Here is a 21652-nt window from a genome sequence, read left to right on the forward strand (position 1 = left end):
ATATTAGCAGGGCTCTTGCTTCTCTAAAAGACTTCATTACCAAAGCTGCTTTGTGATTCATGGGCCCCGTGGACAGTTTGGGATCTCTCCCAGCTTGGTGAGGAATCACTTTGCCAATAGGTGCCACTGTTGCTCTACACACGCATCTGAACCATCAGTGTCCTTCAGTTGAATATTCAACGTTGAAAAAGCAAACCTCAACCACAGTGACTGAAATGCTGCAGAAGTAAAACTCTGGACAGACCATGGCCAGAGGCTTGTCCATGCCAAGACTAAAGTATATGCTTTATCTTGCTACTAAAAATAAATATATAACTGCTAGTTTTGAGCAAAACTGATGAAGAGATAAATATGTACTCAGTGAAATACAGATATATTTAATCTAAGCCTTTAACTTGCTACAAGTTAATTGTTAAGCCTCAGACTAACAGTAGCTGAACCTTGCAGATAGCTCCTCAGGACCAGATGTGGTTTAGATGCAGAAGCTGCACAGCAGTGTAATAAGAATTTGGATTCTGCCAGCATTTTCTACATAGGTCTTTCCCATGCTTTCTCGACTGAGTAAAGTGCCAGGGTGGCCCATCCAGCAGTATAAAGGACACCCACAACAATTTCTTCTAGGTTTACTGTTTGGTAATGTAAGGTTGGCTAATGCAGTTCACTTTGCAGCTTATCTACCACTAAGTGCCATTCAGGATGCAGAGCCAAGGGCAGTCAAGGTCTGCTTGTTTATGCAGTGAGGGAAACCTTGGTTCCCCTTGTCCTTAGGCAGGCAGCCATTCCATATGTTTACTTTTTTGTTGGATGTTTTAGGCACTTAATGGAATAACACAAGTTCCTTTTCTACCCTTTCTTTAAGCAAGTGGATAGCAAGCTACGTAAAAATGGAAAACACAACTAAGGACAAAGCAATTAAGATATTTATATCCTCTCAAGTTCAGTCCTGTTCTTGTTTTTTTCCTTTCTGCAACTATTAATTGACTAGAAACCAACAGATTAGATTGTTTTTTCAGTGGTTTAATATGTTCTGAAAATTTCCCAGCCATCTGCAGGTCAGAATGCAGCCAGCAACTTGTTCTAACTAGTAGACAGCCCTCTGACTAGATAACCTAATTCTCATTGCTTCTGCATGGAACAGATCATTCCCACATCCATGAGCGAAGCTATATTAAGTAGTACTTAAGATCACCCTAAGCAGTTTAGACAGAGGCGTCCCTTTGCTCTGCTGGCTCTCACCAGTCAGCTGATGACTTGCAGATATTTCTAAGCCTTTCATAGTCCAGGATTCCACTAACATTTTGGGGAGGACTTCCCTGGATGAAAGGGAGAACAGGGGTTTTAGGTGGTCGTCTTCTATGATGAGTAGCAAAGGCAGGAATTGGTAGGGTTTCATAGGAAGTGGTGTAGACTCTGTTCATCACTCTAGCTTCTTTCTTGTGCCATTTTTTCATCAGGTGCTCAAGAAGGCCATAGTTAGTGGGTGGTTCTGAGACAGGAAATGATTGAATGTTAGAAATGATAGAATAAAACTTTTGATCCTGGTGTTTTCACTCCACAGATGCCATAGGGAATACTTGTACTATTTGGACAGGAGATTAAGGACAAAACAGATCTTTTTGTTCCCCAGGCATGCGTGCCTACCCTCCGGCTGGAAGGGAAAAGTCACTCTTAAATATTGATATGACAGCGTTAATTGTATAAATTAAATGAGTCCTGATTCTTTGCAGTCTCTCTGGTAGGTACTTAAAAAGTTAACAGAGATGTATGTTAACATACACTTAAATTTAGAAACATAGTAATACTCTGTGAATTCTGCTGCTAGATGTGCCTCACAGCTCTCCTTGTTTTCAGCTGGTGTCTCACATTATTTAATAAGAGAGAGAAATCTGTTCATTTGCACTACCCTTCACTGCTTCCTGTGGTGATTAAGTATTGTGTGGGCAACATTTCCACTTCATCAATCCAAAAACAAGCTACTGACTGGGCAAGAAATCAGCCAGAATTCACCACAAGATCCATTACAGAATTAAAATAGGAGGTTCCTGGCTCCAACTCTATATATTGACTACTGCACCATGTTCCATCTGATTGAATTAATAATGCCAAAAACTACCAGTAATGGGGAAATCTGATTTCTGAGGAATCCAGGAAGACTTGGGTCCACTCCAGTTGCGCAGGGGAGGCAGCACAGGGTTGTAACTGTGTCTGTTGTATTTATCATCATACTCCGATACTAAATTGCGGTTCCTTGGCTCTTCATGATGGGTGAAACAGTGCTGCCTTGGCAGGCCCTGAAATGAGATGTACATGGAACCACACTGATTGGTTTTGAACACAGGCCTCAGAGGGTTTAGCATGCTTTAGAGTCAGACTACCCTCCCAGTGATATCACAAAATTTGGCCAGTACTTACATTACTTAGAATTTAATCCCTGAAAGTAATGACATTTGCATTTCAAGTAAAGTAAATTTCCAGTTAAATTAAGCAACTACATCAGTATGTAATGAGAACTGATTGGTCTCATTTGAACACATGCTTCATAGATTTGCAGATACATCTAAGAAGCCTACAAATGAAAAGCTGATTGTCTGATGCTGCTTAAGTGCTTCAGTATGCACTGGCATTACGTTTACTGCCTTCCAACTGTCTGTCAGGAGAGATGATAAGAATATTTGGCAGTGGAGAACCACCTTGGAGGAAAGGCACATTCTAGCAGCTGATCCTTGTGGAAAAAGCAAAAGATCTGGGACATGTTTAACTGCAGTTTGTTCCTATGAAGTGGAGGTGTGCTGACGGAAATAATCCTCTTTTATCAGCAAACTCATATTAAAGCCCAGGGAATGTCCTGAAGACACAATCCCCAGTCCTAGGTGGTAGTAATGTGCTGGTTTTCTTCATGTCCCCTGGCCACCCTCCAAGGCAGAGACTAGGAAACAACCAGAGAGTACCAAGAAGCATGTGCCATTGCTACCTCTGGAAGGCATACTGCCTGAATCAAACACAAGGGAGCTCTGGATCCTGTGAACTGGCCATGGAGCTGCAGCATCTTCTTTTACACATTTTGAAAATGTGAATTTGTTAATTTGTTATTCCTTTTCCTTACCTCCATTTTTTGCACCATGGCTCTCCTTAGTGTTTGGTCTGGTTTGTGATCTGGGAAGGAAACGAAGTCTTTTCTGTATATGCTGTGGTTCAGTTCCCCAGTGTCTTTCCTGAACTAGAGAGATATATGACATTCAGTAGAGCTAAGGCAAGCTGATAATTACAGGAGCTACATTTAAAAAGCACTTATTTGGACAGAGGTCTGTGCTGTGTACTTTTTCTCAGAGGGTAAAGTCAGCTGGTATAACCCACCACTGTAAAATTCTGATTGATTCCTTGGTGTAAATGGAAGACACTGCACAGCCCTGGAAGAATTATTCATGGTGTTAAACGCTTAACCCTGCCACATGAACTAATAAACCCTTTTGGGGGGTTTATTTTGTCCCTTTGTTGCCACTTCTGCTACAGCAGGTGAGCCTCTGCAGTATAGTCTAGCATTTTGCTCCGGGGAAAAAAAAAATCTGAAGGAAGTCATTTTAGCAGAGTCAGGAGGATTTGCCCTCTGCAGCTCTACTATTGAATCCAACTGGCATGTTTTGACAAAGTTAAATGTCTAATGCTGAAATTCAGCTCGGCTCTTAAGCAGGCCATGCAATCTGCAAGCAGCTCTGCGAGCAAAGATGTTTACACCAGCAATTTACACCAATATCCAAGTTATAAAAGATTCTCTGATACAAGTAATAGTCAGTATTAACTTACAGGTTAATGAAGCCTTTTTATGTAATGTTGGTATATATACTGTTGTATGTAAGCTGTAAAGCAGCCTGAAGTGACTGCCAAAAGAGCTACAGCATTTTTAATTGGCTGAGGTTACGTGGAGTGGGAACCACACATTAACCTCTGCTCAGGCCTTGCTCTGTCCTGATTTAGGGAGAAGAATGGCAGATCATGAACAGAATGACGTAGGCCAAGCAAGGTGCTCATCCTTCTCCCTTTCATTTACTCTTCCGAGATAAGCCTGGGCTGCAGCTCATGACTACAGCAGTACACTACCTCCACAGGGCTGGATCTTTCCCTTTTCCTGTCTTCCAGCCAGTTTCCAATGAGAACTTTAGTGGAATATCTGGGTTCAATTTTCCACGAGTCCTGGCCATCATTTTGCGATGCTATCACATGTCTCCGTCTCAACAGCATCACCCCCAGTGGTTGGTGGAATTGTCCTTCAAGTTATGTGGGTGAAAGATTACTCAGTAGCCCAGCACTAAAACTAAGGCAGAAAGGGAGTGCTTCAGCAGCGGAGCACTTCTGCCTGCCTTCGTGCTGGGTGATGTGAGTGAGGCATGGAACTGCGTAGCCATGGAAACGTTTGTGTTTGCTATTCCCCGGTGACTGTTGTTCCAGTAACCACATTCTACTTCCTGTTGACCAAAACAATGGCTCCTAACCCAGGAAAATCAGCTGGATATTTTCTCTAATACAGCTCAGAATCAGAGAACAGTGTATTGTTCCACAACACCCTGACATAAAGTACATACTCCTCTATATTATAAAGTACATACTCTATAGACTGCACCACACACACCTGCACACACACAGTCTCTCATCATGATCAAATTTTATTTTTAAGAAGTGAAATAAACCAGGATGTCCATTCAAAATTATGTTCTTCTTTATTGACATAACTAAAGATAAGGGCTTGCAGCATGGTACAAGCTTCTAGAAGGTTTGCATGTTCCATATTCCAACTAACAGCTGGAATGGGGTTCTGATGAGCCTTGTATGTCATTGTTAGTGCTGCTCTTGACTGACTACCGATCACCTGATATTCAATATCCTAAAAGGACATTTTCCTAAGTTGAGGCATGAACAGACTCGTGGAATCTAAGATGTTTGCTATAAGCTTTTTAGGAAGTTAACAATGCTGTCCAATCCCCTTTTTCCAGATGGGAATGACAAACCACAGTAATCATAAAGGCTTATGATTCCATGGAATCCATCCTCGAGGTGGTACCAGGTCACTGGAACACCATTGTCCTCCAGTCTCTTCTTGTATAGCAAGCCATCGTCCCTCAGCACATCATACTCACAAGTCAGGATGAAAGACTGAGGCAGCTGCTGAACCACAGCATCTTCGGCCAGCAGCGGGCACAGGTTGGGCTCACAGAATCTCTTCACAGTCTCATAAACTTCAGCAATAAAATCAGTGGACTTACATGGCTTCACACCTCTGTCCTTAAATTTTTTGGGGATGTGATCTGGACTTACCCATTTCCTATACTTCAGCCTCATATCTGGAGGAATATGAGAGCCCTCCAAGACCTCTTGCATATGCAGTGCATGCCCATTGAGGTACTGCAAAGCAAAGAAAGCAGCACGTTCTCGGAATAAGAGAGGGACTCCTCGATTCTGGTGATAGGATGGTAAATTGAAGTCCAGGGCCTGCAGGCCTGGGTAGATCAAGACCTGAGCACGCAGGCTGGGGAGGTCTGATCTACCTGCAAGGGTTTGGCTAACAGCAGCTGCCAGATTGCCCCCAGCACTGTCCCCACAGACAGTTACATTGGCAGGATCCACGCCATAGTGCTCTGCATTCTTCATGAAGTGTATGGTGGCAATAAGACAGTCTTCATATGCATCAGGGTATTTGTGTTCAGGGGCTAAACGGTACCTAGCACACAGAAAGAGACAACAAAAGTAAGAGAAGGAAATGTTGTTGGTATTATTCAGAAAATGGTATCTTATGCTGTCTTCCAGCCCTGTCATTTTGGTTTTTTTTTCCTCTAGGTGAGGATACCCATTACCCCCTGAGCAGGCATTCCTCAGTTAGTGACTGCAGGTAGGCTGTAAACTATAAACTCAATCACCAGGATTCAGTAAAGTAGGATTCTCTTTTGATAACAAGTCTGAGTGAGACTTTGTACATTTCTTAGTCATGCTGAAAACTCCCTGTGTATCCTTGACAAGATCATTTAATCATTTTGTGCCTCTGCTTCCCACGTGTAAAGTGGGAGTAATGCAGTGTGATTATTCTCTTTCTATAAATACAATTATTTTGAGGACCTTATTCATACATTCAGCACAAGGAAGATTTTTTTTTTTATCCAAGTTTTTTATTGACTTTTATAGATTTTCTTAGTGTGACGAATATTTCCATTTGGGTCTTTTCTGAGTGTATCAGGTCCTGAACAGTCATGAGCTGTGATATCTCCATTATCACTATTTGTCTCTTTATGGACTTAACTGAATTCAACAGAAATTTCTCTGAAAAAAAGCACGTCTCCAAATCCAGTGCAGCTGCTGTGACACCACAGCAACAATCACCTCCAAAGAGTAGAAGAGGGCAGGCACTTACTGAACAGATACAACTACTGAGACACTTTCTCTGGATAGGTAGCGACATACTTTTTCATAGGTATCTGGAAAAGAAATGTTTTCATTAGTGCTGTGCTATTGCCCTAATCCTTGGGACAGCTGGGGGATGTTCATTCTGGAAGGGCATGCATTTGTCTTCAGATTTCCTCCCATATCCCATGGTGAGCCCTCCACTTATTTCAATTTTATAGAAAGATGAGAACGTTCTTTCTACATCACTACAGTCCTTCCAGCAAGTATCTTACCAAGACTTCCAAATACCCAGCCTCCTCCATGAAAGAAGATGAGAGCTCTCCTTCGCCCATCAGAGGTAGTTTTAGGCTGATAAACCCTCACAGGTACTTTGTTAAACTGCAGATCCTGGATAAAGAGCTTTGGATCCACCCCTAGTTTCCGTCCCTGTCGCACATATCGGCCAAATGTGATTTGATTGCAAATTCCCGTCTTCTCCAAAATCCTTCCCTGTTAAAGGTAAATGAAATTAAGGCTTCTTTACAAGTCTTGAGTTAGCCAACTTATACAAACTCTGCATCATACTTATACTGAACTGTATTTGAGGGAAAATTTAAACACAGAAGGGTAATGTTGTAAAATACAAATATACTGTAAGAAGATACAGCAATAACAGCACAAGATGGTAGAATAACTACCACAAGGGCTGTTCCCAGAGGAGGATAATGGCCATGCAAATGTATTGCAAACCCTCTCTAAATGGCTTCCTGTATTCTTAGTACTGCTCAGAGAGCTCCCTCCCATTGCTTGGTTAGTCCTTTGGTTTTGCTGTAATAAATCCGTGGAAAGCAGTGAGGAAAAGTAACTCCACGGCTGGTTTTCTTGGTAGGAATGCCCAGTCTTATGGAAGTGAGAGATCCCCTCACTGAGAGGAGCCAGAGAGAAAGCCAGAAAGGAGTATTTAAGTTTGCCTCAATTAGTTTTAGTTTCTAACATATCAGAACCACTGGAATGTGAAGAATCAGACTGAAAAATCTAGTCTTCACATACAGCAATTTGATTTCTCTTGTCTGATAAAAATAAAGCTCTTTGATTCAGAAAAAAACCCAAACCCACAACAGTTTTCCCAAGCTCTTGTATCCTACAGACTGTAAAAAGTATACTTGCATTACTCAAGTCCTATGTCACATCAGAAATTTGATACAGGCTATTCAAAGTGGCTGCCTTGGAGAACACAGTTGTCAGCATTGTCCTGCACACCTCTGTGATAGCAACATGACAACAACAATGAAATGCCCTATGTTGAAACAGCAATAAAACTTCTAAGAGTTCTTCATTGCATAAACTAATATTCCTGAATTAGACCATAAAACTCAATGAATTTGCAAAACTCAAGCATTGAGTTGCATTGTGCAAATTAGTTACCACTTTTTATTTGCACAACATTTACTGAGCACAATCAAGAAAGTTCCTTTCCTGATGCTACTGCAATGCTTCTCCATGCTGTATTCAGGAATCTTATGTGAAAAGTGAAGAAACAAGAAATTGGGAACCAAATTAATTAATGGAATAAAACAAACTGTTACAGTTCAGTTACTAAACGATTTTAAATACTCAAAGAGAGTCTGTCTTTATCCACTCCCTTATTGTCACCTGGTAGTGGGATTCAGGAGAGCTAGGTACCTTAGTCAGTAACTTTCAAGAGGATGTAAATGGTGTAGGTATGAAACAGCACGAAGAACAAGTCTTTATGATAGCAAAAGTGATGTGTTTGTCGGCTAAAGGAGAAAACTGAAGATTTAAAACCATTAAAAGATACAACTAGTGACACGAGAAGAGTTTAGGGGAGCTCTAATGCCGTTTATGCAATGCTGTAAAAGGGAGTCCACGGATTAAGTAAAGCAGCCCTAACCGGATTGCGTACCATCAATGTCAGCCCCCTTGAAGGGCTGCAGTGTTCCTTGTGCAAGGTGACTTCGGCTAAAGCAGAGGGCAGTTATCAGCCAAGCACCAGCCCAGCTCTCAATTGGAGACTTCAATCAGCCCCGCGGTTTGGCAACCTCCGCTAACGCGCCTCAGCACGCCGCTCGGACCGGGAGGTGGGTCCCGGTGAGGTGCTGCCCCGCGGGGAGCCGCAGGACATGCGGATCTGAACCCAGCCTCTTGGGGTTTTCTCTTCCTAAGCGCAGCCCGCGGGCCGCGGCTTGCCCGCCCTCCCGGCGAGGGGATGCCCGGCCAGGGGCCGGACCTGCGAACCCTCGGGCTCAGTGGAAACAGTCCCCCGTTCCCCGGAACCACAAGCGGGCGGAGGGCGCGACTCACCAGGGCGGCCGTGCCGAGCAGGACGGCCAGGACCAGGCGCAGCTTGGCGGGCTGGTTCACCCCGGGCGGGATGTCGTAGCTGGGCAGGGAGAGAAGGACCGCGGCCAGCACGGCTGCCAGCGCCGCCAGGCCCAGGAGCAGCAGCAGCAGCAGCAGCGCGGGCAGCAGCGCCATGGCGCGGCGGCGGTCCCCGGGGGCTCCCGGCCCGCGGCGGGGCCCGGCAGCTCCCGCCCCCCCGCCCGCTCCGAACCGCGGCCCGGGCCGGCGGCGTCACGGGCCGTTTGTGACAGCTCCGCAAAGCCGCCCGCGGGGTCATGGTACGGGCGGCGGCGAGCCCCGGGGGGCGGCCGCGCGGGAGCCGCGCAGTAATCTCGGTTCAAGGAGGAGGCGGTGCGTGACCTGCGCGCCCGGCAAGGGCGCTCCGCAAAGCCGCGCGTCCCCGCGGGCGGCAGGGAGTGCGACCGGGCGCTATGCCGGGTGCTGCCGTTACCGAAGAGGCGGGGGAGTCCGCAGCGCCGGCGGGTTGCAGCGCACCCTGTGTCCCTGACGGCTTCATCGCAGGAGGCAGTTTATAGTTTGTCCCTGAATTTAGGGATTCTTTGTCTAACGGCAGCGTGCAGGAAGCTGAGGGAAGGGCTGCCTCTGCGCTGTGACAGCTGACTGGAAGACGGCGTTTCTTTTTGGAAGAATTTCTGATTTCCTCAGTTTGGGGATTATCTTTTCCTTAGGCTGTTAATTTCTCTGTTTTACTATTTTGAGTATGCTTATGACTGTTTTCTCCTTGCTTTATCAGCAGAATATAATGGGACATCAGGTCAAGGAATACACTGCCTTGTCCTGTAAAGGAAACTCAAAGTATGAAGAACATCACAACATAAATTCTAAAAATACAATACTGGGGGAACCATTCTTTCAAAGAACAGAACATTTTGTTTCGTATTTTCTGTCTCTAAGCTAAACCTTCCAGTGTACACAGATCAAGTGTCCAGTTCACAAATCCTTACTTTCTAAAGCCGATGTTAAGTGTTCCCGCTCAACCAGTATGTCTTGTCCTGAGCTTCAGTGGCATAATAGAAACATCACAAAATTAAATAGGAGTTTGTAGAGCTACAGTTAGTTCAAGTTCAGGGCAGCCCTTACTTGCCTCGCGCAGGGTGTCCTCAGTTAACTCAGGCCTCTAGTGCTCTTGCAAATGTGGATCTGTCAAGCCCACTGAAAATCTGCTGATTTTCCTTACCAAGACTTCATCTCTGCCTGTATTTCCAGAGCTTTCCTCTAACTTTTTCTTATAGCTCACTATGTACCTACCTTGAGCTTTTTAGCTAAATAAAATTAAGTCATGCTTTGGAGCTCATGAAATGAACATCACAAAGACCCTGGCTGCAATTCACAGGAGTTATTTAATCCAAGTCATTCCAAAGACATTATTCATATAGAATTACATAATTTGGTAATGAAATACAAGGAATCAATCAGATAGATACTGACTTTAAAGAAAAGGGATTGAAACACAGTATGTGGAAAATACTAAAGCTGTAGACACTGAACTGACAAGAGTCTCATGAGGACAAAGACCAGATCTGAAGTTCATGAATATGAAAATAGGTATTCTTACACATCGCATTTTTGCTGACAAGTGCTACCTGAGGTTTGGGAGCCTAAACAGTGGGAAATCTCTACAAAGAAGTAAAGTTGTTTTCACAGGCCTTTTATGAATTTAACAATTCTGTCCAATCCCATTTTTCCAGATGGGAATGACAAACCACAGTAACCATAGAGGCTTATGATTCCATGGAATTCTTCCTCGAGGTGGTACCAGGTCACTGGAACACCACTGTCCTCCGGTCTCTTCTTGTAAAGCAAGCCGTCGTCCCTCAGCACATCATACTCACAAGTCAGGATGAAAGACTGAGGCAGCTGCTGAACCACAGCATCTTCGGCCAGCAGCGGGCACAGGTTGGGCTCACAGAATCTCTTCAGACTTCAGCAATAAAATCAGTGGATTTACATGGCTTCACACCTCTGCCCTTAAATTTTTCGGGGATGTGATCTGGACTTACCCATTTTCTATACTTCAGCCTCATATCTGGAGGAATATGAGAGCCCTCCAAGGCTTCTTGCATATGCAGTGCATGCCCATTGAGGTACTGCAAAGCAAAGAGAGCGGCACGTTCTTGGAATAAGAGAGGGACTCCCCGATTCTGGTGATAGGATGGTAAATTGAAGTCCAGGGCCTGCAGGCCTGGGTAGATCAAGACCTGAGCACGCAGGCTGGGGAGGTCTGATCTACCTGCAAGGGTCTGGCTAACAGCAGCTGCCAGATTGCCCCCGGCACTGTCCCCACAGACAGTTACATTGGCAGGATCCACTCCATAGTGCTCTGCATTCTTCATGAAGTGTATGGTGGCATTAAGACAGTCTTCATACGCAGCAGGGTATTTGTGTTCAGGGGCTAAACGGTACCTAGCACACAGAAAGAGACAACCAAAGTAAGAGAAGGGAATGCTATCACTGTAAATACAATTTTCCTACAGCACCTTGGCTTTCCCTGTGTTGTTTGGAGTATTTTATCTTCAGGAAAATAACAAACACCTGTGTTATTATCAGCTGAACAGGTATTTGTCCAGCAAGTTATAACAGATAAATGATAGCCTGCAGGATGAAGTTGCAAGGACATGCATAGTTGGGATCTTCTCAGAACAGCACTGATCAGAACTTAAACTATACAGGTTGCTGTTATACTTCTGGTGTAGACTGCATTTGGCTTGTGGCTGAAGTAATTTAACCAGTCTGTACCTCACCTGTATTTAGGATATTTCCCCTTGTGAATTATTCTTTTTTATTTTTCTGTGTTTATTTGAGTAACTGGGACAGAGGTATTTTTCAGTACTATTAGTATTAGAATATATTAGTAATTGATGCTTACTGTTAGAAAGCACCTTGAAGTTTGTAGAGGGATTACATTCACCTGATAGATCAGTGAATGAACCCTTGAAGTCGGTTTCTTAGTTCTCAGCACATTTCCAAAGTCTTCTGGACAGGATTCCTTTTTTTTGTGTGCTGCCAGCATAGCTCCATGCTGGAAAGTACACGAACCTTTACTTTGGAGTCTCTGCACTCTCCCTGCATTAGCAGATTGGTGTGGGGAGGAAGAAATTAAAACCATGCCCTTGGAATTCTGTCTGACCATCTGGGATCCTGGGGAAACGGTTACTGAGGAGAGGGAGTGTTCCCACAGTATGCGTTAACACTGTGGTGCTAAGTGAAAAGAAGCAAAAAGACTTCCATAGGGTTACACCAACGTAACTCACCCAATTAGTACAACCACCGAGTTACGTTCCCTGGCAGTGTAACTGCAGATGTTTTCATGGGAATCTGCAAAACGCCAGGGGATCGCTACGGGCCCGCTCCGTTTCCACACGCCACAGGCAAAGAAAGGCGGGCACCTCCTCTTCCCGCCCTGCCGCGCCCTTCATGCCCGCCACACGCCGCCTCCCCTCGGGGCCGGCAGCCGCGGGAGCGCTCAGCGGGCCGCAGATGGCGGCGATGCTCAGCCGGGTGCTGGAGTTCCCGCCAGGTTTCGGGGTAGAATTATCCCACCGCCTCCAGCAGCGCTGCCGGGGAAGGGAGCATTGCGGCGCGGCCCGCCCTGCCCCACCGATGCTGCGGTACAGCCAGCCGCCGCCGTGGAAGGTGACGGCAGGAGGCGTGCGGGGCCGGTATATCTCACCGGCACCCGGCCCAGCCGAGCGTCCGACATCCACAGCTGTGGGTCCGGCCCCGGCTTCCTCCCGGAGACCGCGTAGCGGGTGAAGGCGATCTCGCTGCACAGCCAAGTCTTCTCCAACAGCTTCCCCTGTTCGAAGAGAAGGGGGAGAGTGCGGGTGAGCGGAGGGCGGGCTCCGCGGGCACAGTCAGCAGCCGCGTTAGGGGAGGCTGCCGCAGGCCACGCTAGGGTGTTCACCGTGAGGGAGAGACCCTGCCCTTGGCGAGGCTTGAGGAGCACCCGGGCTTCGTGTTGGTGAGGTTCAACCTGTTCCAGAGCCTCTCGCCTCTACCCTGGCCTTGAGCGGCCGCTTCGGTTTAGACCTCACCAGAAAGGTGGTGCAGGAGAAGATGGAGCCGTGGCGGTGTCCTGCGAGGCGCTGCACCTGGGTGAGCAGGGCTGCTGTGGCGCTGTGTGCCTGAGAAGGTAGGGCCATGTGTCCGACTCACACTGTCAGGCAAAATGGCTTAGGGGAGAAAAGAGTTTCCATCTCAGTGCCACCAAGTCCTGTGCTTTCGTAGCAGCTTCCCATCACTTACAGCCGTATACAACACAGAAGTCATTCCTCTAAGGTTTCCTGGGAGTCTCCAGTTTTATCTGCTGAAGTGTTACTGGAAAGCCCCAAGACTGGCCTAAAACCATCAACTGTGCTTAGCTGAAATGGAAATCAAACCAATTTCACTTTTTATAAATAATCAATTTAAACTTCATTAAGGAAGCTCAGCTTGTTCTGCTTAGACACTTAAGGTTGTCTTCATCCCTATGTAACAGGGAAAACCTGACTGAAACTCTCTGAGGTGTAGCAGAAATGATTTTACTAAAATTGTCCTCTAAAGTCAGCCCCCCAAAAATGGAAGCTGTCATTTAAGTCTTGATGCAGCCAGCAGGATTCTAGTATTTACACATAAGCTTACAAAAATAACACCTAAACCACATTTCTGATAGAAATCATGGCAGAGTAACTCACCATAGCTGATGTACCAATCACAAGAACAAGGATAATTTGAAGCTTTCCAGGATGATTCACTCCAGGAGGGATACTGAAATTGGAGTTACTGGATTGAATCATTCCCTTAATTGCTAGTATGAAAGAAGCAATAAAACCCACCAGCAGTACCACTGGCAGTATATAAAAAAAAATGCCATGTCGCTTAGCTAAATGTGAGGTGTCTTTATGCCTGTCTTTGATGCACCTTTCTCATCTGAAAGTAAGCCTTAGAGCAGTCCAAGTTGCAACTGATCTCTTGGGTGCCACACACCTTCAAGTTCTTATAAATGTTGTGTAAGGTACCAGCATGTGTTACATTGGAAAAGAGTCAAGAGGAGAATGTATTTAATAACCTATTTAGCTTTATGTTAATTGTGGGACTGGTGCATAGCCTAGTATTCTACATGGTGTCCTCGACATAAAAAGGACATGGAACTGTTGGAACAAGTCCAGAGGAGGGCCACGAGGATGATCAGGGGCTGGAGCACCTCCCGTATGAAGCTAGGCTGAGAAAGTTGGGGCTGTTCAGACTGGAGAAGAGAAGGCTGCGTGGAGACCTCATAGCAGCCTTTCAGTATCTGAAGGGGGCTGCAAGGATGTTGGGGAGGGACTCTTCATTAGGGACTATAGTGATAGGACAAGGGGTAATGGGTTAAAACTTAAACAGTGGAAGTTTATATTTGGTATAAGGAAGAAGTTCTTTACTGTAAGGGTGGTGAGGCACTGGAATGGGTTGCCCAGGGAAGCTGTGAATGCTCCATCCCTGGCGGTGTTTATGGCCAGGTTGGACAGAGCCTTGGGTGAGATGGTTTAGTGTGAGGTGTCCCTGCCCATGGCAGGGGGGCTGGAGCTAGATGATCTTAAGGTGCTTTCTAACCCTGACTATTCTATGATTCTATGGTATTCTTGGATTGCGGATGATATAAATGATTGTTCAGAGATAGCAGTTAATTACTGAAGAAAGGTCTAGTCTATGATGGGTTGCTATTGACAATGAAAGCCAACTAAGGTGGAGGTTAAATTGTCTCTTGCGTCTTACATAAATTATCTCTTGGTTGATCTGCAGCAACAGCATATTGCTCCCTGTATTGTGGACATTATTTAAGTGGTTTAGAGGGTATAATTTTAACAAAGACATCTAGAAAAGAAAATGGGAACTAACATGTTGGGGAGAAGCTAATCTGCTCTGCAAAAGTAAATGTTTCAGTCTTATTTTGTTATTAGAGTATTTAAGCAGAGGACAGGTTTTTCAGCATACTTGTAAGTTTGTTAAGCGTAGGAAAACACATAGTTTCTTCCATTATAATTTAAACATAGCTGCCTTGGACAGTTGCAGTTTTCACTTCATTTATGTGAGTCTAAAATACCAGTTTCCTAGCCCATAGACATAGCTGGTGACTAGGAATCTTAAACTCAGATGCTACGTGTAGCATATATCACAGGCACTGCATTACAGCATTTTAACATCAGTATCTTTTTCCTTTGCCAAAATAAACCTTTGGCAAAGGAGAAAGATACTCAACCTTCTAGGAAGAATTAAACTGTTGATCATCATATAATAAAATGGGTCAGACCCAGTGTTGGTTTAAATTTTTACTTCATCTTTAATATTTACTGAGAGAATAGCAAGCATCTAGTCTAAATAGATCATTAAAATAGGCAGACTGCACGTGGAATACTTCAAACAGCATGAAAAGAAACTTTCATAGCATTCTTGAAGTATCTTTTTCAGTGGTCACACTGGCAAAATTGCTCATAGATGTCCTATCTGAACATTTTATATGGAATTTAGAAGCATAAAAGACTACAGAAAATTGGCAGTTCTTGCAGAAGGAAAGAAAATTGTTTCTATAAGCTTTTTAGAAAGTTCACAATATTGTCAAGACCCCTTTTTCCAGATGGGAATGACAACCAGTCAGTATTAAATGAATTTACGATTCCATGGAATCCATCCTCGAGGTGGTACCAGGTCACTGGAACACCATTGTCCTCCAGTCTCTTCTTGTATAGCAAGCCATCGTCCCTCAGCACATCATACTCACAAGTCAGGATGAAAGACTGAGGCAGCTGCTGAACCACAGCATCTTCGGCCAGCAGTGGGCACAGGTTGGGCTCACAGAATCTCTTCACTGTCTCATAAATCTCAGTTGAACAGTCCAGTAGCACATGTGGTTTGTAGCCTCTGTCCTTAAATTTTTCGGGGATGTGATCTGGACTTACCCACTTCCCATAATTTAATTTTATGTCCATAGGAATATGGGAGCCCTCCAAGACCTCTTCCAGGTTTGATACATTCCCATCTAGGTACTGTAACATATAGAAAGCAGCACGTTCTCGGAATAAGGGAGGGACTCCCTGATTCTGCTGATAGGATGGTAAATTGAAGTCCAGGGCCTGCAGGCCTGGGTAGATCAAGACCTGAGCACGCAGGCTGGGGAGGTCTGATCTACCTGCAAGGGTCTGGCTAACAGCAGCTGCCAGATTGCCCCCAGCACTGTCCCCACAGACAGTTACATTGGCAGGATCCACTCCATAGTGCTCTGCATTCTTCATGAAGTGTATGGTGGCATTAAGACAGTCTTCATACGCAGCAGGGTATTTGTGTTCAGGGGCTAAACGGTACCTAGCACACAGAAAGTGACAACAAAAGTAAGAGAGGGAAGTATTTGTTTTAAATGTATTGCTGAAAACACTGGTTCTTGCAATCAGCAGGATTTTCTCTTTGATCATAAAATAAACTGCAGGTTGTTGGACCAGGTGGTGCAGATTAACCTGTTAGGATATCATCTGTTTAGGGCGTTTCCCAGGTATTTGACAACACAATAGTAGTCCACTGCAATCCTTTAGTCATTTTATGCTTTAGTTTTCCATGGGTCGGAGAGAAATGACAATACATCTGGTTTATGGCTTTGTTATAGTGTAACTATATCCTCATAATCCAAATCATTATGTCAGTATGTTGATGATGATATTAGCTTGTCATTCATATTGTGCATCTATAAGCATCAAGCAGAGTTTTCTTGAATACGGATTAAGTAGGATATATGGCTTACTATCCATTTACTATCAGTTTTGAATTTGGAATTTGAAAACAGTGATTCAAAACTTTATTTTCCAGGTGGGTATCCCAAAGCATTATTTGTGATGTAGTCAGCAGTGAAAACTTAGCCAGAGTCATTCTTCAGTGGCTCCAAACAAGAACAGAGTGAATTTGTACATCACATGCTTGACAAGCCCCACAGAAACACAGAACAGTTGTTGATGTGGTTAGAGAAGCTGTAAGGTTATGCTTACACTGTATGAAATAATCTGTAACAAACAGCATGAAGAGAGACTCACCCAACAGATGCAACCACAGATTCGCTTTCTCTGGCAATAGAGCGGCATAGCCTTTCATGGGTCTCTGAAAGAAACAGATTTGGTGGGGTTTGGTTTGGTTTAGTTTGGTTTGCCGGAGTATTAATTTTGTCTATTGCAGAAGTCAAAGAATTGCAAGAACAAAATACTCTCTAAGTTTCTCTGCCCCCTCCTACGTAGCTCCTCAGTTCTTTTGCACCTCCTCATATTCCTATTTCACTATTTACTTACTGTATTTTTTCCCCTTGTATCTTACTGTCCTTAAGAAAAAACACATAATGTACAGCAGATTCTTTCTTCTGACAGCCAGACTTAGGAGGCTGCATCTGTCATTATACTCCCAACTTCATAACTGCTTCAAGGTCAAGCGACACTTCACCATTTATGAAGTAGATACTTATTTAACTATATTAAAATATCTTTTTTTCTGTTAGGTATCTTACCAAGACTTCCAAATACCCATCCTCCTCCATGGAAAAACATGACTCCTCTCCTTTGGCTGGCAGATGGAGCCTTAGGCTGATAAATTCGTACAGGCACTTTTTCAAACCACAGGTCCTTGATTAAGAGCTTTGGGTCCACTTGTAGAATCTTTCTATCTTGCATGTACCGGACAAAGTTAACCTGGCTGCATATACCAATGTTTTCCAAAATCCTTCCCTGTTCAAAGGTAAGGAGAATTGGGAGTTCACTCAAGAGATACTGTATTTTCCAAAGTAAAGAAGCTGTATGGGCAGTATACTCCTGATCTTAATGTTGTATATTTTAGGGCAACCATAAAATATTTGAGTAGTATAGGTACAGTACAACTGAACAAATAGCAGCAGCATCATGAGAGGACACATGAGCAGCAGCATTCACTGAAGAACATAATCTCAAAGTAATGCAGCATTAACACAGTGGTGAAATATATCCCTTCACTTTCTCAGTGGGTCCTTTATGTAACACTGGAAATGAGTTTGCTTTTCACTGGATATTCTGTCCTTGCCCCTGAGGACATGTGGAGACATAGTGAAAGATGGTAGCTCTGGTGCTCATTTTCATCATGTGGACACTTGCCCAAAGTAGAGTTGACTAAGTTGAGAAATATATTTGATAATTGCTTTTTGAGTTCATGTCAGAGGTCTTCACTGATGTGTGCAATGCACTAGCAAGAACATCCTGAGATATTTAGTAGGCTTAAGCTTCTGTTCTTCCTACATGCCATCATGATATTCATGCCAGGCACCAGAAGATGAAAAGAATACAAATGAGAGCTACTGGTCTGATATATATTTGCAAAAATAGAAAAAAAACACATAACCTCTGTTTTGAAATACATTTTTTAGTCATGTCAAACTAGTACTTAGGTGCTTATGAAGATTTGGATCAAGCTTTTAGTATTCAGTATTTTGTTATGACTGTGTCTTCTTAGACCACTACATTTGCATGCTTGTCAGCAGAGTGTTGTGACTCAAAGTGTATTTACTTACGAAAGACCTTTTCTTCAGTGACTCCAGCTCCTTATAATGTTCTCTATGCCTGATTTTTTTGATAAAGAAACTAATACATTTTGCAACATGCTGATTTTAATTAATTATAGAAACTAGTCTTATTATCTCTGATTGGGTACAAACATGATGCAATTATTTATTCTTTGGTATTTGCTATTTTCCAAGCAGAAATAAAACAACTACAAAGAGTATTCTCACCTTTGCATTCAACTTACTTGGGTTTTTTCAGCGTGTGTTGTTGACATTGCAGCGTACAATTCTGGTTCATGCTACTAATGGGCAGTGTATAAATATAAGGAGAGAACTGGCTTTTCCAGTTGCTTAAGTGAAGTAATCTCTTTCTAATCAAAACTTCTGTACATCCAAAGCATGAGAACATGGATCTAGAATTCTTTACTGTGGTCTGCTATAATCTAGAATATATCTGACAGAGATTTTTTATTTTTCTAAAACATTTTAAATAGTTTTTCCCTTTTGGAGGTGTTTAAGTGATTTATTAAATACATTACTTCTGTTATCTTGCGTGTTTCTAACACCTTCTGTCACCACAGCATCTATACACCTATCATTACATGAAATACTCCTGATTCAGTGAGATCCTGTGTCAGCAGAGATCACCAAAAGTTGAGTGCTGACAAGAGCTTCAACTCTTGTGGACCAGTTCCCACTTTCTTCCAGACCTGTTCACCTGAAGCAGCTAGGCTGGCCAGAACCCCTCATTCCTATCAGAGAAGCCTGCTCAGTTGCTGCAGGAGTTACAAGTACGTCTTCAGGGGAGATGGACTTCCTCCACCTCCTCTTGGGCAACATTACCTGATTTTGTCATTTGTGTGACAAAAAATACCCCTTTCCCAAAGCAATTTTGAAATGTTCAGTTTCTAATTTTATCTTCAAGTAGATAACTCCTCATCCCCATATCTAAGGAAAGCTTGAAGGCATGTCCCAAAGACATCTGATATATTCTGAACCTATAATAGAAATGCAAATGATCCAACATGCAGAAGTGGTCTTAATCAAGTTGTTGCTAGGTTAGCACAGTTCATTGTAGAAGCACAGTCAGACTTTCAAATTCTGTGTTAGGCAGCATTTACATCCTGCCTAGTGCCAGAGCCAGGCAGGACTGTAATAATGCAGCTTAGTGTCAAAATCTGGTCAAGGTTTACCTAGGAAAACCAGGCTTTTAAATCCAACATGCAGCATGATAGCAATGCCCTGCTTTCCTCTCTGGAAACTAATTCCAAGCAGGGCTCTAGCATTGCATTACGTTTCAGATCTGCAGGTTCACCATGCTTCCATCAGAAACTGCACCAGGTTAACTTACCACCACAGCTCTGCTTATTAACATGATGTGGATGATTCGGAGCTTTACTGGCTCGTTCACTCCAGGAGGAATTTCTGAGTTGGAGAAATCAAAATTCATTGCCCCCAAGACCAGCAACACAAATCCAGCAACAAAAACTGCCAAGAACAGCACGAGCAGTGTGTATAAAACTGCCATTTTGCTGAGCAGCAAAGTGGTCTGAAATGTCTTTGATTTGACTTTCCCAGATGTCTTTGGCTTGTTACTTCCTGATTCTTTGTTCGTCATAAGGCTGCTCTAGTAAAAAACTTTCTCCTCCCTTTTTACGAATACCTTAGTTGGTATCTTGCCCTCTCCCACTTTCTTTCCCTCTTCTCCCTTTATTTCACAGAAGGTAAGTTGGTGAAACTCCTGAATTCGTTAAGAGAACCAGTCCTTAGCTGCGAGAGGAGTGTTAGGAAAAAACTGTATTAATATTAAATTAATTAGAGGTTGAAAATGGACACAGGGCATTTGTGTAGTTTGAGTTTGTGATACTATAAAGCAGTTGTGTTTCTCTAGGGTTATGCAGAGACAGGAACCTGCAGCTGGTGATTGTCACTCTAAAGGGACAGATGGATTGTCACCAGTGTGGTTTTGGAAAGGTCACTTGTGAAATTAGGTCATTACCTCAATCTCAGGTTTTTTGGTATTTATGTATTCTTCTAAAAGAAGAATGTGGTTAAAAAACCCACAGGAGGCTGACTTTAGGTTCATGATCAGATTACCTCATACCGGATAACCTCAGTAACCAGATAACCTCATAACCAGATAACCTCAGTGCAGCAGGTAGCACGTAAAATGACTTAAGGTGGTCAGCGATTAAAGAGTTTCAAATCAAACTGGTTTGCCTTGTTCTTGCTGTAGAATGGGATTGTGCAAATGTAGAGGTGAGTTGTGCAAGCGTAGAATGGGATTGTGCAAATGTAGAGGTGGTTTGTGCTAATGTAGAATAGGATTATGCAAACGTAGAGGTGGCTTGTGCTGATATAGAATGGGATTGTGCAAACGTAGAGGTGGCTTGTGCTAATGTAGAATGGGACTGTGCTAATGTAGAATGGGATTGTGCTAATGCAGAGATGGGTTGTGCAAATGTAGAATGGGATTGTGCAAACAGAGGTGGCTTGTGCTAATGTAGAATGGGATTGTGCTGATATAGAGATGGGTTGTGCAAATGTGGAATGGGATTGTGCAGACATAGAGGTGGCTTGTGCTGATGTAGAATGGGATTGGGCTGATGTAGTATGGGAGTATGCTAATTTAGAGATAGGTTGTGCTAAGGTAGAGATGGGTTCTGCTAATGTAGAATGGGATCATGCTACTGCAGAGATGCTGTAGCTTCAATAATGCTTGAGATGCTAATTGTGAATCTAAGTCTGCAATTCCTCAAACAACTGGGAAGTCAGACCATTGTTGAAATTGCAAATTCTCAGGGAAATGAAAGGTAAAAATGCCACTTCATTAAGCAGCCATGTTATAATTTGTTGTTGGGGCTTTTTTTATGTTAAATTGTAAGCAATAGGGGAAGTACCATGTCATTTGAGTCAGAAAACTTTCTAAAAAATGAAATTTTGTAGGATTAGCAAGAGTGTGGTCTCTGTTTGCCAGTGTTGCATTGTTCCTCTCACCACAAGGTGTTCATTTAGGTTTATCAGTGAGTATATGTTTAGCAGATATAATTTGCTGTTGTAATAGAAGTACTTGAAATGCTAGCTTTTATTTTTTTTTGTTATTGAAAGCATCACAATTGCCACACTATTACAGTGATAAGAGAATATGACATTGTGCTTTTCTACTCTCTTACCTATGCAATCTTCAGAGCTTTTTCAACAAACATAGCGTAACAGGTAACATAAAAGGTCCTCTTGAGCATAATCTTAAGAGAAAAAGAGTACAGAAAGGAAACCAAGTCTCACCTCTGCACTTCTGAAACATGCACACACTAATTACAGTTTAGGGATTCCAGTTCAAGAATCAAGTTCCAAAATGAAACATCATTTCTCAGATTTCAAACGGAATCA

The 21652-nt window shown here is 43.4% G+C and overlaps 5 protein-coding genes across 5 annotated transcripts in view; 1 reads left to right on the top strand and 4 right to left on the bottom strand.

Moving 5' to 3' along the window:
* LRRC38 (leucine rich repeat containing 38) overlaps positions 1–21652 on the top strand; it is an 87816-nt gene that overhangs the window by 36589 nt on the left and 29575 nt on the right. The gene's annotated exons all lie outside the window — the stretch shown is intronic.
* CFAP107 (cilia and flagella associated protein 107) lies at positions 997–4318 on the bottom strand. Its single transcript, XM_061479375.1, has 4 exons — positions 4096–4318; positions 3104–3217; positions 2114–2291; positions 997–1486 (listed from the first exon to the last, which is right to left on the bottom strand). Exons 1-4 carry the CDS (start codon positions 4234–4236, stop codon positions 1233–1235), a joined length of 687 nt encoding a protein of 228 aa, XP_061335359.1. The 5' UTR covers positions 4237–4318; the 3' UTR covers positions 997–1232.
* On the bottom strand, positions 4690–8899 carry LOC133282948 (arylacetamide deacetylase-like 4). The gene is made up of 4 exons (XM_061479325.1): positions 8689–8899; positions 6660–6876; positions 6395–6458; positions 4690–5710 (listed from the first exon to the last, which is right to left on the bottom strand). The coding sequence occupies exons 1-4, from the start codon at positions 8860–8862 to the stop codon at positions 4936–4938; spliced, it is 1230 nt and encodes a 409-aa protein (XP_061335309.1). The 5' UTR covers positions 8863–8899; the 3' UTR covers positions 4690–4935.
* LOC133282974 (arylacetamide deacetylase-like 4) lies at positions 10070–12890 on the bottom strand. Its single transcript, XM_061479364.1, is given in 6 exon segments — positions 10070–10667; positions 10670–11151; positions 12000–12063; positions 12347–12412; positions 12415–12682; positions 12783–12890. Coding segments are annotated over 6 exon segments (1269 nt in total). The 3' UTR covers positions 10070–10386.
* On the bottom strand, positions 14846–19904 carry LOC133282969 (arylacetamide deacetylase-like 4). Its single transcript, XM_061479358.1, has 4 exons — positions 19614–19904; positions 17243–17459; positions 16782–16845; positions 14846–16065 (listed from the first exon to the last, which is right to left on the bottom strand). Exons 1-4 carry the CDS (start codon positions 19878–19880, stop codon positions 15291–15293), a joined length of 1323 nt encoding a protein of 440 aa, XP_061335342.1. The 5' UTR covers positions 19881–19904; the 3' UTR covers positions 14846–15290.

The sequence above is a fragment of the Pezoporus flaviventris genome, unplaced genomic scaffold (assembly GCF_033815535.1).
Source record: "Pezoporus flaviventris isolate CSIRO_AGI_PZ_B2104156 unplaced genomic scaffold, CSIRO_AGI_Pfla_v1 ptg000148l, whole genome shotgun sequence".
Taxonomy (NCBI): domain Eukaryota; kingdom Metazoa; phylum Chordata; class Aves; order Psittaciformes; family Psittacidae; genus Pezoporus; species Pezoporus flaviventris.